At 47.4% G+C, this 16,169-nt stretch overlaps 1 protein-coding gene across 1 annotated transcript; it reads left to right on the top strand.

Annotated features, from left to right (window-relative positions):
• Positions 1-14,021: 14,021 nt before the first annotated feature.
• Positions 14,022-15,804, top strand: LOC119332080 (ent-isokaurene C2/C3-hydroxylase-like). The gene is made up of 2 exons (XM_037605255.1): positions 14,022-14,966; positions 15,063-15,804. The coding sequence occupies exons 1-2, from the start codon at positions 14,043-14,045 to the stop codon at positions 15,714-15,716; spliced, it is 1,578 nt and encodes a 525-aa protein (XP_037461152.1). The 5' UTR covers positions 14,022-14,042; the 3' UTR covers positions 15,717-15,804.
• Positions 15,805-16,169: the final 365 nt, after the last annotated feature.

Below are 16,169 nucleotides of genomic sequence, written 5' to 3' on the forward strand. Positions count from 1 at the left end.
AGCAGTCCACCATAGTCTCGGGGACTACACCCAGTAGGTGCACTTGGCGTGCCCCCACCGGTTCCTATCCCACCCGACCGGCCCTCGAAGTCGAGTCCAAGACAAGTTGCTTCCGAGTAACTAAGAGACAGTCATGGCGTTTCTAAGACTACAACCGAAGCAAAAACATTCGACAGTAGTCTCGAGGACTACACCCAGTGGGTGCACTCAGCGTGCCCCCACTATAAAAAAAAGTCGACTGCCCGCAGTCTACCGGATACCGTTCCATTCGACATGGCCCGACCAGACCGAGTGAAGAAACACAGCTACAACAACTCAATATAAAGACTACAGTCGACTGCCAGCAGTCCACCGTAGTCTCGGGGACTACACCCAGTGGGTGCACTTAGCGTGCCCCCACTCGACCAAGAATTGGCAGACACACCCAGTGGGTGTACGGATATAAAGATCTTCGGAAAAGAGATTCTTCAAACAGCATATTGTAACAGACCAAGTGTTGAAGTCGACTGACCTGGACGTTACTCTGAAGAGCCGAGCTCGCATCATAAGCCGCCTGGCAGGCCTCCCGAGCCACTTTCACTTGTTCCATCATGATCCCCGCCTGGCGTACAGCCTCCTTTGCAGCAGCCGCTTGGTCCTCAGGGACGGGGTACGCAGCAAAAAGCGAAGACGGATCCGCAGTCGATGCCGAGGGCCGCACACTCGTCAGAGGAATGGCGAAAGTCACAGAAGCCCGAGTGGGTTCGCCATCGTCCCGAGCTACGGCCTCAGGCGTCGGAGTGGATTGTGGGGTCTTGTCAGCCGACGCCCTCTTCTTCCTCCTCACTCTCAGCGGTTCATTGTCGTCGTCATCCGGGAGGTCGATAACATGAGGAGGAGCTACAAGGAAAACATTCAATCGACCAGACTTGTAATAAATGTTCAGTCGACTCAAAGCGGAACGTCAGTAATCGTACCAGGGTTGGAGGTAACAGCATCCTCCATCTCTTGATCGTCGTCCTTGGCGGATACCTCAGAAGTAGCACCGCTGCAAATCTCGAAAGTCAGTCAGTTGGCTCAGTGAATCGACCAAGGATCCGTCCACGGTCGACAAAGGAAAGCAAGTTTTATTATTACCTGGAAATGGTAGGAATATCTATCTTCATCTTGGGCAGAGCCTTGGGCGGCTTGGACGGTGTCGCGCGTGGGTGCTTGGGAGCCTTCCCAGTCGGTGGAGGAGGAGAGGTCCGAGGGCGCTTCGACGAGTGCCCAACAGGAGCAGTCGCCTTGCCACGTCCCCGCGCTGGATCATGTGTGAGCTTTGATCGCCCCTCCGGGCGGGGAGGTTCAACCTCCTCCTCCTCCTCCTCGCTGGAGTAGACGTCGTCGCCTCCCTCTCCTTCACCGTCGGACTCCCACTCGCCTTGGTCGTCCCCACTCTCGCCTCCGCTCTCTTCCCCTTCCTCAGTCGGCTCCTGTGCCCCGTTGGGTGTCGAGTACATCTCGGTGGTCGCCTGAAAAACAACAGACAAGACAAAGGTCAATCAACCAACTCAAAGAAGACCAATGAAGAAAAACAAGATCTCAATCAGGAGCATAGAGACATACCTGGTCCACGTCGTACGAGTTGTCGAGTGGAATTACCCTCTTGGCTCCTCGGGGGTTGTCCTTGTTTCCTGTGATGCTCGACAGCCACCCCTCCAGCATCTCATCAGTGACCTCCTCCGGGTGGATCCGAGTGGTGTCATCAAGACCCAAGTACAGCCACATCGGGTGGTCACGAGCCTGGAGCGGTTGGATGCGCCTCTGGAGGAAGACCTCCAGCAAATCCATGCCCGTCACGCCCTCACGGACAAGCTCAACCACTCGACCGGCCAGCACTTTGACTTGGTCCCTTTCCTCCGGTGCCACTTTCAGAGAAGCAGGTTTTTCAGCTCGGTCGAGCGAGAAAGGGGGGAGACCAGTCGACTGTCCTGGGGTCGCCTGGTCTTGACAGTAGAACCAGGTCGCCTGCCAACCACGGACCGACTTCGGGAAAGTGATAGATGGAAAACAACTCTTTCCCCTCGTCTGGATCGCGAGGCCCCCGCACAGCTGGATCACCTGCGTCCTCTCGTCACTCGACTTGGCCTTCTTGACCGATTGAGAACGGCAGGTAAAGATGTGCTTGAAGAGTCCCCAGTGGGGGCGACAACCCAAGAAAGCCTCACACATGGAAATGAAAGCAGCAAGGTATACGATGGAGTTGGGAGTGAAGTGGTGGAGCTGCGCTCCGAAGAAGTTCAGGAAACTCCGGAAAAAAGGATGGGGCGGCAGAGAAAACCCGCGGTTGATGTGGGTGGCTAGGAGCACGCACTCACCGTCGCGGGGTTGAGGTTCGATCTCTCCCCCCGGGAGACGCGTAGCTTTGTGGGGAATGACCCCCCCCCCTAAACCATGTCGTCGAGATCCTCTTGCCGGAGCACTGACGGCATCCAGTTGCCCTGGATCCAACCTTTGGGCAGAGCGGTCCTGGAGGAAGATCCGCCCCGAGCAGACCTCTTCCCTCTCCCCGCTACCGCCGCCTTCTTCGCGCGCTCCAGAGCAGTCGTCTTGCCCTTCACCATCGTCGCCGGCAAAGTCTCGAGCGGGCTTGCGGCGCTAGGGTGAGAGCGGAGGTGGCGAAGGAACTTGCGAAGGGAGAGAAGAAGAAGAAAGCGGAAGGAAGCGCATTGTTTGGAAACCCTGAGCCGGCAACTTATAAGGGGCCGCGTCCGAGTGGCTGACTGGTAGGCCCAGCCTATCCAGTCAAATCCCGCAGCAGACGCGCGCGCGGTACGTGGCGAAAAAGGCGACGCGGGGATCGAGGAGCTTCCGCTTTATCGCTTCCGATTACTGCGGCCGCTCCCGTCCCGCGCGCTTCCCAAAATCCGAATCCCGCGACATCCACGGGCCGCAAAACAACTTGTCAAAACGGAAGACCCCCCTCGCGCCGGCACTCGGTATGTCACAAGTAAAGAAATTCACTCGACGAGAGGCCTGGAATGGACCAAGGCGACTGAAAGAGGTTGATGACGTCATCCGTGACAGTTGGCCCAAAACGAGGCACTCACGTAGCCCGAAGAACCAGTCGAAAAGATCTCCAACTCTTTCCCCACTCTAGCCTCGATCCATTCGGGGGCTAATGATGAAGCCATGTACCTAGGGTAGGGGCACGGACCTGTCCAAAAAGCCCTACCCTAGGACATCCCTAGAAGAAGTCACCTTTCAATCGACTTGAAGGTATCCCACTCGACGGGTTCAAGACACTCGACCAAGAAGCTATCACTCGACCATGAAGCCAACCACTCGACCGCCAGGAGACCTAAAGTCACTCCGCAGGCAAACGGTCGGCTATTAAGTAGTCTTTATGGTCATTATAGCACTTTATTAGGGGCGTTACCAGTAACGCCCAACCTTAAATGTACCTTAAATCCTGCATTACTGAGGGCAGGAGGGGGCCGGCGAACTCTATATAAGCCAACCCCTCCTCAGTATGGAGGGTTCGCACCCCTATTATTCACACGCCAGTAATCCAGTCGACCGCCTCCGGGCACCGAGACGTAGGGCTGTTACTTCCTCCGCGAAGGGCCTGAACTCGTACATCTTGGTGTGTTTACAACTTCCCAATAGCTGAGATCTCGCCTCTCCATACATACCCCCCTACATCATTGTCAGAGTTAGAACCATGACATGATGCAGCAAAGTAGCATAAGTATTTCCCTCATTTTTTGAGAACCAAGGTATCAATCCAGTAGGAGGCTACGCGCGAGTCCCTCGTACCTGCACAAACAAATAACTCCTTGCAACCAACGCGATAAGGGGTTATCAATGCCTTCACGGTCACTTACGAGAGTGAGATCTGATAGATATGATAGGATAATATTTTTGGTATTTTTGTGATAAAGATGCAAAGTAAAATAAAAGCAAAGTAAAAAGCAAAGGAAATAACTAAGTATTGGAAGATTAATATGATGAAGATAGACCCGGGGGCCATAGGTTTCACTAGTGGCTTCTCTCAAGAGCATAAGTATTTTACGGTGGGTGAACGAATTACTGTTGAGCAATGGACAGAATTGAGCATAGTTATGAGAATATCTAGGTATCATCATGTATATAGGCATCACTTCCGAGACAAGTAGACCGACTCCTGCCTGCATCTACTACTATTACTCCACTCATCGACCGCTATCCAGCATGCATCTAGAGTATTAAGTTCATGAAAATAGAGTAACGCCTTAAGCAAGATGACATGATGTAGAGGGATAAATTCATGCAATATGATAAAAAAAACCATCTTGTTATCCTCGATGGCAACAATACAATACGTGCCTAGCTGCCCCTACTGTCACTGGGAAAGGACATTGCAAGATTGAACCCAAAGCTAAGCACTTCTCCCATTGCAAGAAAGATCAATCTAGTAGGTCAAACCAAACTGATAATTCAAAGAGACTTGCAAAGATAACCAATCATACATCAAAGAATTCAGAGAAGATTCAAATATTGTTCATAGATAATCTTGATCATAAACCCACAATTCATCGGTCTCAACAAACACACCGCAAAAAGAAGATTACATCGAATAGATCTCCACAAGAGAGGGGGAGAACATTGTATTGAGATCCAAAAAGAGAGAAGAAGCCATCTAGCTAATAACTATGGACCCGAAGGTCTGAGGTAAACTACTCACACTTCATCGGAGAGGCTATGGTGTTGATGTAGAAGCCCTCCGTGATGGATGCCCCCTCCGGCGAAGCTCCGGAACATGCCCCAAGATGGGATCTCGTGGATACAGAAGGTTGCGGCGGTGGAATTAGGTTTTTGGCTTCGTATCTGATCGTTTGGGGGTACGTAGGTATATATAGGAGGAAGGAGTATGTTGGTGGAGCAACAGGGGGCCCACGAGGGTGGAGGGCGCGCCTGGGGGGTAGGCGCGCCCCCCCTACCTCGTGGCTTCCTCCTTTATTTCTTGACGTAGGGTCCAAGTCTCCTGGATCATGTTCATTCCGAAAATCACATTCCTGAAGGTTTCATTCCGTTTGGACTCCATTTGATATTCCTTTTCTGCGAAACTCAAAAATAGGCAAAAACAGCAATTCTGGGCTGGGCCTCCGGTTAATAGGTTAGTCCCAAAAATAATATAAAAGTTGATAATAAAGCCCAATAATGTCCAAAACAGTAGATAATATAGCATGGAGCAATCAAAAATTATAGATACGTTGGAGACGTATCAACCACCTGTTCGAAGGAATAAATAAGGCAACAGCGGCTGATGCCAGGAAGGCATACATAGTATTTTCTTAAAAACTGAACCATTCCTGACCTTTTCTCTTCTTTTAAGCATATTTTGTGCAGTTCAACTAAAATAAAATGTCATCACCGCCTTGAAAATTTAGTGACACTGTACAAAAATAAATGACTTAACATTACATCATGATGTCAGGTATGTAATCGACAGGCATATAGACAAACATACAGATCCTCATAGAAAATTATTGGCTCTAGAGATATGGTAATATGGAGAAGACAAAATTGTTTGAAGCACGTACAGAACTGGAAGCGCCCCTTGTTTCAAAGACAGGAGAACGGGTTATTCACATTTAATTTGATGGTTATTAGATAGCACAGTAGTATGATAATTTTGATAGTAGCAATAGCGATAGTAACAGTAACAATAGCAGTTATGTGTTGATTGTAACAGAAGCAGCAACAGTAGTAAGTTAGCAAAGACAGTATGAGAAAAGCGTAGGCATTGGATTAGTGATGGGTATTTGTATGGATGACATTCATCATATAACAGTCAGAACCTAGAGCGATACACAATATCTCAGATTCATCAATTCAATGTAGTCATGCATTCCATATGTAGTCATGCGTGCTTATAATAAGCATTTGTATGACATCTTTTGTCTTGCCCCCTCGTGGCAGCCGAGTTCATAAGGAAATCTAAGGGTAATTAAGGTCTCTTTTTAATATAGGACCGGATCAAAGCATTATCACATGGTGAATACATGGACTCCTCGAATTACAGTTGTCCCCGGAGAGTATCCCAATTATTGTCACTTTGGGGTCTACGAGTCAGAACAATAACAAGTGCATATAACCAACAGATAGGATCAAGAACTCACTTATATTCATGGAAACATAATAGGTTTAGATCTGAAATAATGGCACTGAGCCCTAGTGACAAGCATTAAGCATAACAAAGTCATGGCAACATCAATCTCAGTACATAGTGGATACTAGGGATCAAGCCCAAACAAATTGACTCGATTACATGACAAATCTCATCCATCTCCATCACCGTCGAGCAAGTCTACGAAGGAATTACTCACTCCCAGTGGTGAGAATCATGGAATTATTGATGGAGAAGGGTTGTTGATGAAGACAACGACGTATCCCCCTCTCTGGAGCCCCGAAAGGACTCCATACCAGCCCTCCCGATGAAGAATAGGATGTGGCGCGGACTCCATATCGTGAAACATGATGATTCTCTCTCTCTCTGATTTTTTTCTCCACGATACGGAACTTATAGGACAACGGAGGCTTGAGGGGCCCACAAGCCTGGGTGGTGAGCCCTAGGGGGCGTGAAAGTGCAACTAATCCCCGGGTGGTTTTGATAATTCATAACAACATATAGCCCATTGAACTAATATCCATTCAAGTTTAATATTTCAGAGATTTCAGTGAATGGCATGGCATGGACTAGAGATGTGGACCCCTCAAAAGCTCAAGACTCTTCATTTCTTTAGTGATCCAATATCACATTAAGTCCATAGGAAAGCCAATACTATTAAAAGGGGATGAGGTGTTGCTTAATGGCTTGCTTGCTCAAATGCTTAGTGACATTGCTCCAAATCCCTCAACCACCTTTTCATTCCAAATATGTCAAAACCCTAAACTCCAACTCGGCCTCACCGATTATTTCTACCCGGAGCCACCGAGTTCATATGACATAGCCACTGCCAGAAACCCTAAACAGTTCGGTCGCATCGATACAGATCTCGGTCTCACCGAGATGGCCTTGCCAACGCTCTGTGACTTGTTGCGTTTATTTCGGTCTCACCGAGTTATGCAATCGGTCTCACCGAGTTGGCTTATTGCTTCACTTTGGTCTCACCGGGTTGATATTTGCCCTAAGCGCTAGCACATCGGTCCCACCGAGTTGTTCCAGTCCGTCCCACCGAGATTCCTAACGTTCACATTTTGAACTAAATCAGTCTCACTGAGTTCTTCTATTCAGTCTGACTGAGTTAGGTCAAATGTGTGTAACGGTTGGATTTTGTGTGGAGGCTATATATACCCCTCCACCCCCTTCTCCATATGTGAGAGAGCCATCAGAACGTGCCTACACTTCCACCATACATTTTCTGAGAGAGAACCACCTATTCATGTGTTGAGATCAAGATATACCAATCCTACCACAAGAATCTTGATTTTTAGCCTTCCCCAAGTTGCTTTCCACTCAAATCATCTTTCCACCATATCCAAATCTGTGAGAGAGAGTTGAGTGTTGGGGAGAATATCATTTGAAGCACAAGAGCAAGGAGTTCATCATCAACACACCATCTATTACCTTTTGGAGAGTGGTGTCTCCTAGATTGGTTAGGCGTCGCTTGGGAGCCTCCGTCAAGATTGTGGAGTTGAACCAAGAAGTTTGTAAGGTCAAGGAGATCGTCTACTTCGTGAAGATCTACCCGAGTGAGGCAAGTCCTTCGTGGGCGATGGCCATGGTGGGATAGACAAGGTTGCTTATTCATGGACCCTTCGTGGGTGGAGGCCTCCGCGGACTCGCGCAACCGTTACCCTTCGTGGGTTGAAGTCTCCATCAATGTGGACATACGATAGCACCACCTATCCGAACCACGCCAAAAATCTCTATGTCTCCATTTGCGTCTGCACTCTCCAAACCCTTCCCTTTACCTTCATATGCAATGTTTTACTTTCTGTTGCTACACTCTTAGAATTGCATGTGTAGGTTGATTGCTTGACGTGTGCTAGTTGCCAAAATCTGCCCACAATTAAAATCGGGAAAAGGTTACATTTTTATTTGGTCAAGTAGTCTAATCACCCCCCCCCCCTCTAGACCTATTTTCGATCCTACAGGGCGCCACCTGAGCTTGTGGCCCTGTGGTGGCCCTTCTCCAGCAGATCTTTTCGCTGGTATTTTTTATTAATTCCAAAATAATTCTCCATCAATTTTCAGCCAATTCCAAGAACTTTTTATTTCTGCACCAAAAACAACACCAAGGTAGTTCTGCTGAAAACAGCGTCAGTCCGGGTTAGTTTCATTCAAATCATGCAAATTAGAGTCTAAAAAGAGCAAAAGTGTGTAAAAGTCGATACGTTGAAGACATATCAATCTTCATCAACCTTGCTGCCTCCAGACCATGTGTGAGTAGTTTATTTAAGACCTACGGGTCCATACTAATAGCTAGATGACTCTCTCTCTCTCTCCCTCTTGGATCTTCAATACCATGTTCTCGTTCTTGACCAAGATCAATTTGATGTAATCGGTGGCGTGTTTGTTGGGACATGATGAATTGTCACTTATGATTAGATTGTCCATTGAATTTTATTGAATCTATTTGGTTTTTCTTGTTGCATAATTAAATAGCTTTCTATCGCTCTCCGATCTATCTATCTTCTTTCACCAAGTTCGATTGATTTATCTCCAGTGGGAGTGGTGCTTTGTAGTGGGTTCAATCTTGTGGTGCTCTACCTAGTGACAATAAGGGCCAAGACACATGTCGTATTGTTGCCTCTAAGGGTAAAACGACGGGGTTTTGTCATATTGATTGACTTCTGCCTGTCTACATTATGTCATCATTGTTATTGTGATACTCTGTTTCTTGCAAACTTAATGCCTTGAGATACATGCTAGATAACATTTTGGGGTGGAGTATTAGTAGTAGATGCACTTGGATTAACGGTGTACTTATCATGGTTGTAATGCATATATGAGATTATTCCATGAATGATCATAGTCATAAATGTTGTAAGCTTTTCAATTGCCCCACTATAATTTGTTTACCATGCCATTCGCCTATTTGAGAGAGAGAGATGCCACTAGTGAACCAATGGCTCTAGGGTTTATTTTCCATTAATAAATTCATCTATAAAAATTACTCTTTTTATTTGTCGTTTCACTTTACCACTATTTATCTATTATTTGCTTTTCACCTTGTAACTGGCAAGACAAGGGCCTTGATAACCCTCTTACCGCGATGCGTGCAAGTATTTTATTTTGTTTGTGTGAAGATACCGCTTATCCAGTTACCTTCGAAACTCCTACTGGTTTGATAAACCTTGATTCTTAATTGAGGAAAAAACTTTGTTGCTATCTACTTAACCCCTTTATTTGGGGAAACCCAACGACTCCTGCAGGAGTAGCACTCGACATCCCCAAGGCCTTCCGGCCCATGATGAAGAGGTGGCTCGTCCTCAAACCTTCATGTGTCGCCAAGCTATTAGCCAACCGGTGATGCGAGTTCTAGGTGTAGGTGCAGATGATCCAGGAGGACATGGTGTAGGCGAGGGGTTGGGACTACTTATGCAGCATGAACAAGATCGTCCCCAACGACCTGCTTGTCTTTAAGTTTTTGAACCTCGACTTCAAGGTCGAGATCTATAGCGCCGACAACTCTGACATCTGCCAGTCCAGGTGTGCCAAGCATTGCTTTCAAGGTGACCTAGCTTGCGCAATCTAGTAAACTGAAACAACTTCTATATGATATCCTCTTTTTCCACGCATCACATGCCCTTTGCGGATGATTCATAAATCGTGATGTTCATGAATTGCTTTGCTTTTTGGCTGCAATTGGTCTTTGCACTAAGGGCGCAACAGATCATCTAGTGTTAACATGGGTCCTGTGGGGGTTCAGGTCAATGTCAGGATTGGGTCTTTCTTTAAGACCCTTAAAAGGGTTGAGACAGGGGATGGCTTCTCAACCAAGTAGGAAGTAAATTGTATCATGCGTCATAAGGATGGAAACGTGGCGTTTTGTGGATCATTGGTTAGGCTTTCAGGTCTGTTGCTCTGTTGGTTGTTAGTATTACTGTTCTTTTAAGCTATGTTGGTTATTAGTATTATTGTTCTTATGTAACCCGAAGTTTATACTTAGTTTGGAGTCTGGGTGCAACTATGGTGTGGTTATGCTTGCTGTTGGCATTCCTTGCTATAGGTTTGCTTATCCTTTGGCACTTATTTCTTGTGATTCAAAGCTTTTGTATGATACTAGAAAATATGCTCGTGCGTTGCAATAGGAGAAAAAATAGCTTTGTGTTGTCCTACTAAAAGATACAACGTGCCAAATGAGAGAATCGGGACATAATAGAACTTTCCAGAATTCTTGAGCACCAAAGTTTACTGGTTTGTCCAAATTTGAATAATCATTGAAGACATATAGAATTGATTGAAGAATGAAATGATACAAAGTTCATTACCATTCAATAAAATGCACATTTCTTTTGACTGCAAGTTTATTAATTACTATTAGAAATTGAGATGAATCTAAAATTTTCAGAATTTCTCGGGCATGAATGTTCACAGGGCCGAGGTTGTTACATTCGAAAAATAATGAATTTATTTTTTATATATAATTTATAATAGCTCATTGATATTACTCTGTGTGATTTTGAAATAATCTAGAAAAAAATGTTTGCATATGTCATTATCAAAGTTAGAGCATCTCTAGCAGACCCCGCAAAATCCCGACCCGCATAAGTCTTTTGCAGTTTGCGGAAAAGGGTACATGCAGGTCGGCGCGGGTGAGGACAGACTCAGACCCCGTATAATCAACCTGTAAAAAGGAATATTCTCCGAATATACCGAACAGACCCAGAGCTAGCTCTTTTTTTAGTCGTCCTCTTCCTCGCCTCAATCCGGCGGACAGGCGGACGAGGCAAAACACGAGGCGAGCGTGGCGCCGGTGGAGGCCAGGGTGGCCGGGGCGAGCGCGACGCGCGCGGATCAAACGGTCGGCGCCATCGAGCTAGCTAGCTAGCTCTTCGAATCGATTGAGCTGCTAGCTAGCTAGCTAGCTCCGTTCCAGAGCCACAGAGCCACGGGCGAGCACGGCGGCCGGGACGGAGGGCTGGCCGCCTATCGGACGGCCGGCGGGCGAGCACGGTGGTGGGGGTGGACGGGCGCGGCGGCCGGGAGGCGGACGGGCGAACTTCATGGCGTTGGCGGGAGCAAAGATTCCTCAAACGCTAACGTTGACCGGTATGCAGGGCCCTGGCAAAGTTGCCTTCAAAACTGTATATATGAGGGTTTCGCGTTTGCGTTTACAGGGCTCCGTAAAAATTTTAAGGGTCGGACGATTTTGCGGGGTCTGTCCGGGCTCGTTTTTTCGACTGGAACTGCAAAAAATAGTTATTTTGCGGGTTTGACCACTTATGCGGGTCTGCTAGAGATGCTCTTAGAGAAATTTGCAAATTCTGTACCTAAAGACATTATTACAAAACTTTCATGTGTGATATTTTTGTTCCGAGAGTATCTAATGAATTGAGGAAAACATTATCCTGAAGTTGGTCAAAGAAATACACAAACTTTGATGTTTTTATCCTATTTTTTTGCCCACATTGTAAACATATACAAGACTTCACATCATTCCATGAGAACTTGATACAATAACTAAGAAAACCATGTACTACTATAAACCCTGAGATGTTAAAATTTAGCACAACAAAATTCTAATTATCCATATGGTTAGTAAGAACAAAAATTGCTTTTTTCACATAACTTGACATCCACAATTTTTCTGCTGGTTTATCCCAACATCAATTTATTTATTGTCGACATTAACCCCGTCTATATATGGTAGGTAACCATCCAAATTAACCCTATCTATTTATATCCACCTCTAAATATATTTTTCGTGTTTGTTTAGAAAACCGGGTGTGGACATGTTTGTATGCCTTTTATTTTATTTACTTTACCTTTAATATGTATATGGTGTGGAACATCTTCTCCTTTATTAATCCCATTTTAATTAGGAGTTAATTAGAGGGCATGACAGCCAGGAATTCCATTTAATGGAGGCATGCATGTCCCTCCTTTATTTTTGGCATTTGAATTATTGTTTTCCAGAACCCCGGTTAATCAGAGCCCATGATAATTATTAGTCAATCGATTAGTGCCATGACAGCTCACAATTCCATTGAATGGAGCCTCCTTTATTTCCGGCAATTGAAATTCTATTCTTTTAATTAGAGCCAACCTTCTTTTATTGGGGCGCTCATATCCTCAATTATCGGGTCTTTCCTTTTTTTCTTTGTTGACATGTGCAGTCAAGGGCACAAACAATAGAACATAGCAGGCCAAGTGGCCCATGCAAGGGATAAACAAAAAAAAATTAGAAACAATGCGCAGCCCACGCACCGGAAAATATGTATTGCGGGTTTTTAAAATAGTGAGGTGCTTTTTTTGCAAAATGTCATGACGGACCAAAAATACCTATTTGCTTTATTATTAAGTAAAGATAAAGATGAACCAACCTGTGGTTGGATGGTTAGAGGGACTATGGTATCCCAGCCCAGCAGGATTCAAATCCTGGTGCTCGTATTTATTCCTGAATTTATTTCAGAATTTCCGGCCATGCGCATTCAGTGAGAGGAGACGTTCCCGTCGACGACGAGGTGTCTACGGTGACTTCGTAAATTTTAAGATGATATGTCGGCTCAGTCTTTCGGAGGTGCTCATAGGGGTAGGGTGTGCGTTCATAGGGGTGAGTGTATGCGCGTGCGGGCTTTGTTGTCCGGGACCACTAGGGGTCGTTCGTGAGAGCGGGGTGTTCATGCTACGATGAAGTTACAGACCCCCTCACGATCGAGATCCTCGCTTGCAGGGATGCGCTAGCAACAGCGCGGGTTTTAGGGCTTTAGTATGTTAAGATGGAAACGGACTGTCAGCAAATTCAGAGCCTATGGGAAACTCCGCAGAAGTCGAATTGGTTTCATCTCTTTAGAGTGATCCAGGATATGAGTAATCTTTTTCAGGGATTCAAGCTACGGTTCGCTAGTCGTCGTACAAATTCGGCAGCCCATTGTGTAGTTAGGCATGCTTTAAAGGTTTCTGTATATATGCTTGTGTTCGATGTAATCCCTGGATGGTTGACTGAAATTATACAGTCAGAAAAAATGCTAGCGCCTAATGAATAAAGAGCCGAAAGGGTGTTTTAGCTATAAAAAAAGGGTAAATGTATGCGTGTGTATATAAGATCTTGTGTTGTTAAAAAAAAGAAACATCTGTACCACGACCACACATCCAGCCCACGAGGCCACGACTAGGAAGATTTGTGTTCAGCACCCGCACAACAAAAGGATTTGTCTTCAGCAACAACTTATTTTTGAGAGAGATTCTTCAGTGCAGCAACTTTGTTGGACCGAAGACCAGCTAAAGACTATTCATGTCTCAAAAAAAAGCTAAAGACTATTCGGACGGTTACTAGTCTGTGTTGGTAGGACGAAAATGCATGCGGCATGTAACATGTTGGATCATTCAGCTCCCACCTCCCACACAATTGTTGTCATTTTTTCTTGATGATCTGGACTTACGAAGGTGGAAGAGAGATGTAGTACGTGCCATTTTCCTTTTCTTTCATGACTTGTTTGCAGTGCACCAACTCCATCTACAGTTCTACACTATACACCATAACCACAGTATAATAGTCCAACACGTAGTTGGATTGGAGACCAGCTGATTTCGCTCACCAGTCGCTATTTTTTGACTAGATAGTAGAGACTATTCAGACGGTTACAAGTCTGATAGTAGGACGAAAATGCATGCACATGTTGGATTGTCTAGCCCCAGTACGTTTGTGGTTATTTCTACATGATCTGGACGTCCGAAGATGGCAGGAAGGAAGCTGTGTGTGTCTGCTATTTCTGTTTTCTTGTATGCATGCATGCATGCATGACTTGTCTGCAGTGCAGCAGCTTGCAGCTCCATCTACAGTCTAGAGCGCACTATAAATAATATAACAGTTCAGCACGGTAGTTGGAGAGAGCACCTGATTTGGCCCACTACCACTAAAGTCGCCATGGACATGGACCAACTCTGCTTGATGGCCTTAGCCACGATTCTCCTGACGTTGATTCTGAGGCAGGCTCTGGGCGGTAAGGGCACAGGAGCCAGGCTTCCTCCGGGTCCATGGAACCTCCCCGTCATCGGCAGCCTCCACCACCTGGTCGCCACGAAGCTGCCGCCGCACCGCGCGCTGCTCCGCCTGTCGCGCCGGCATGGCCCGCTCATGCTGCTGAGGCTCGGCGAGGTGCCCAACGTCATCGTGTCCACCCCTGAGGCGGCGATGCTGGTGCTCAAGACCAACGATCTCACCTTCGCCACCCGTACGAGCGGCCCCACGCTGGACGTCGTCGGCAGCGCCAGCGAGGGCATCATCTTCGCGCCCTACGGCGAGCACTGGCGCCAGATGCGCAAGATCTGCGTCGTCGAGCTGCTCAGCGCGATGCAAGTGCGGCGCATCCAGTCCATCATGCAGGCCGAGATCGCGCATCTCGTGGAGTCGGTCGTCACCGCGTCCTCTGCCTCGCCGTCCGGCTCCGCCGTCGTCGACGTCGGCAAGGGGCTGGCCAGGCTGACCAACAGCGTCATCGCGAGGGCGGTGTTCGGCGGCAAGTCTCGGCAGCAGGAGGCCTACCTCCGGGAGCTCGACGTAATGGCGGTTCTCGGGGGAGGGTTCAGCTTGGTGGACCTTTTCCCGTCGTCCCGGCTGGTGCGGTGGCTGAGCAGCTCCGGCCGCGCCATGAGGAGGCTCCATTCCCGGATGCAGAGCATCCTAGGAGACATCATCCAAGATCGCAAGGAGACCAAAGTACCGAATGGTGCTTCTGATGCTGCTACCGCTAGAGACAACGAGGACCTGCTTGACGTGCTCCTCAGGTTGGGCAAGGAAGACACCCTCAGTTTCCCTCTCACGTCAGACATCATCAGCGCCGTCATCTTTGTAAGCGATTCTGCTTCACTGATTTGCAACCTTCTCTAGATAGCGTTGATTGACGCTCAGTGCTCACAGAATAATTTGCAACACGTACTGTTTCAGGATATATTTTCAGCTGCTACCGACACCACGGCTGCCACGCTAGAATGGGCCATGGCAGAACTCGTCCGCAACCCACAGGCAATGGCTAGGGCGAAGCTCGAAGTCCGACAGACGCTCAGACATCGCCGCAGCTCCACCATCACGAGCGGCGACCTCGCCGGCCTGCACTATCTTCGGATGGTCATCAAGGAAACGCTGAGGCTGCACCCCTCCGCGCCGCTGATCCACCGGGCGAGCCAGGAGAACTGCCGGGTCATGGGCTACGACATACCCAAGGGCACCGCCGTCATGATAAACGCCTTCGCCGTGGGGAGGGACACGGCGCACTGGGGAGCGGACGCCGCGGAGTTCAGGCCGGAGAGGTTCGAGGGCGTGAGCGTGGAGTACAGCTCGCAAGGGCCGCACATGGAGTTCATCCCGTTTGGAGCTGGCCGCAGGCAGTGCCCTGGAGGCCTGTTCGCGACCACCATGCTTGAGCTCGTGTTGGCCAACCTGCTGTATCACTTTGACTGGGCGATTCCCGGTGGGGCAGGCCCGGAGACACTGGACATGGGCGAGGTGTTTGGGATCATCGTGCACACTAGGTCCAGCCTGCACCTGCAGCCATCGTCAGCTTGCCATCTACAAGACCAGACCACCGGTGAACTGTCCTAGAAATTATTCACAGACAATATGTGCTAAAACATCCCACAAGCTTTATCGGTTGAGCAAGCAAGTTGTAATAATACACCAAATAATGTCTATTCCTTCAATATTTATGAACTATGTGTGTACTATGTACCATCAAGTATTATAGTTTGCTAATTTTCATTTGACTGATTTTAATTTGGCTCCATTCGAGTTTTTTTTTTTTTTGCACTTTAGCTATATGTAAGCTGCCTGATTTTTGAATTTGAGTCGGTTGATTTTTGTGTCCATTCGTTGCCGCCGCTCCAAGATTCGTGCATCTTTTTTGGTTATCTCTGCTGTCTTGTTTCGGGCTGAATATTTTCGACTAATCGCTGTTTTGGCTCAGTCGATTCCTTAACGGGCTGAAGCATGTTACCCCTTTAGTCAGCTGCCCCTCTCTCTAGCCTGTGGAGTTGAGAGCATCTCCAGTCGCGTCCC

Source organism: Triticum dicoccoides, chromosome 7A (genome assembly GCF_002162155.2).
Source record: "Triticum dicoccoides isolate Atlit2015 ecotype Zavitan chromosome 7A, WEW_v2.0, whole genome shotgun sequence".
In the NCBI taxonomy this organism is placed as follows: Eukaryota; Viridiplantae; Streptophyta; class Magnoliopsida; order Poales; family Poaceae; genus Triticum; species Triticum dicoccoides.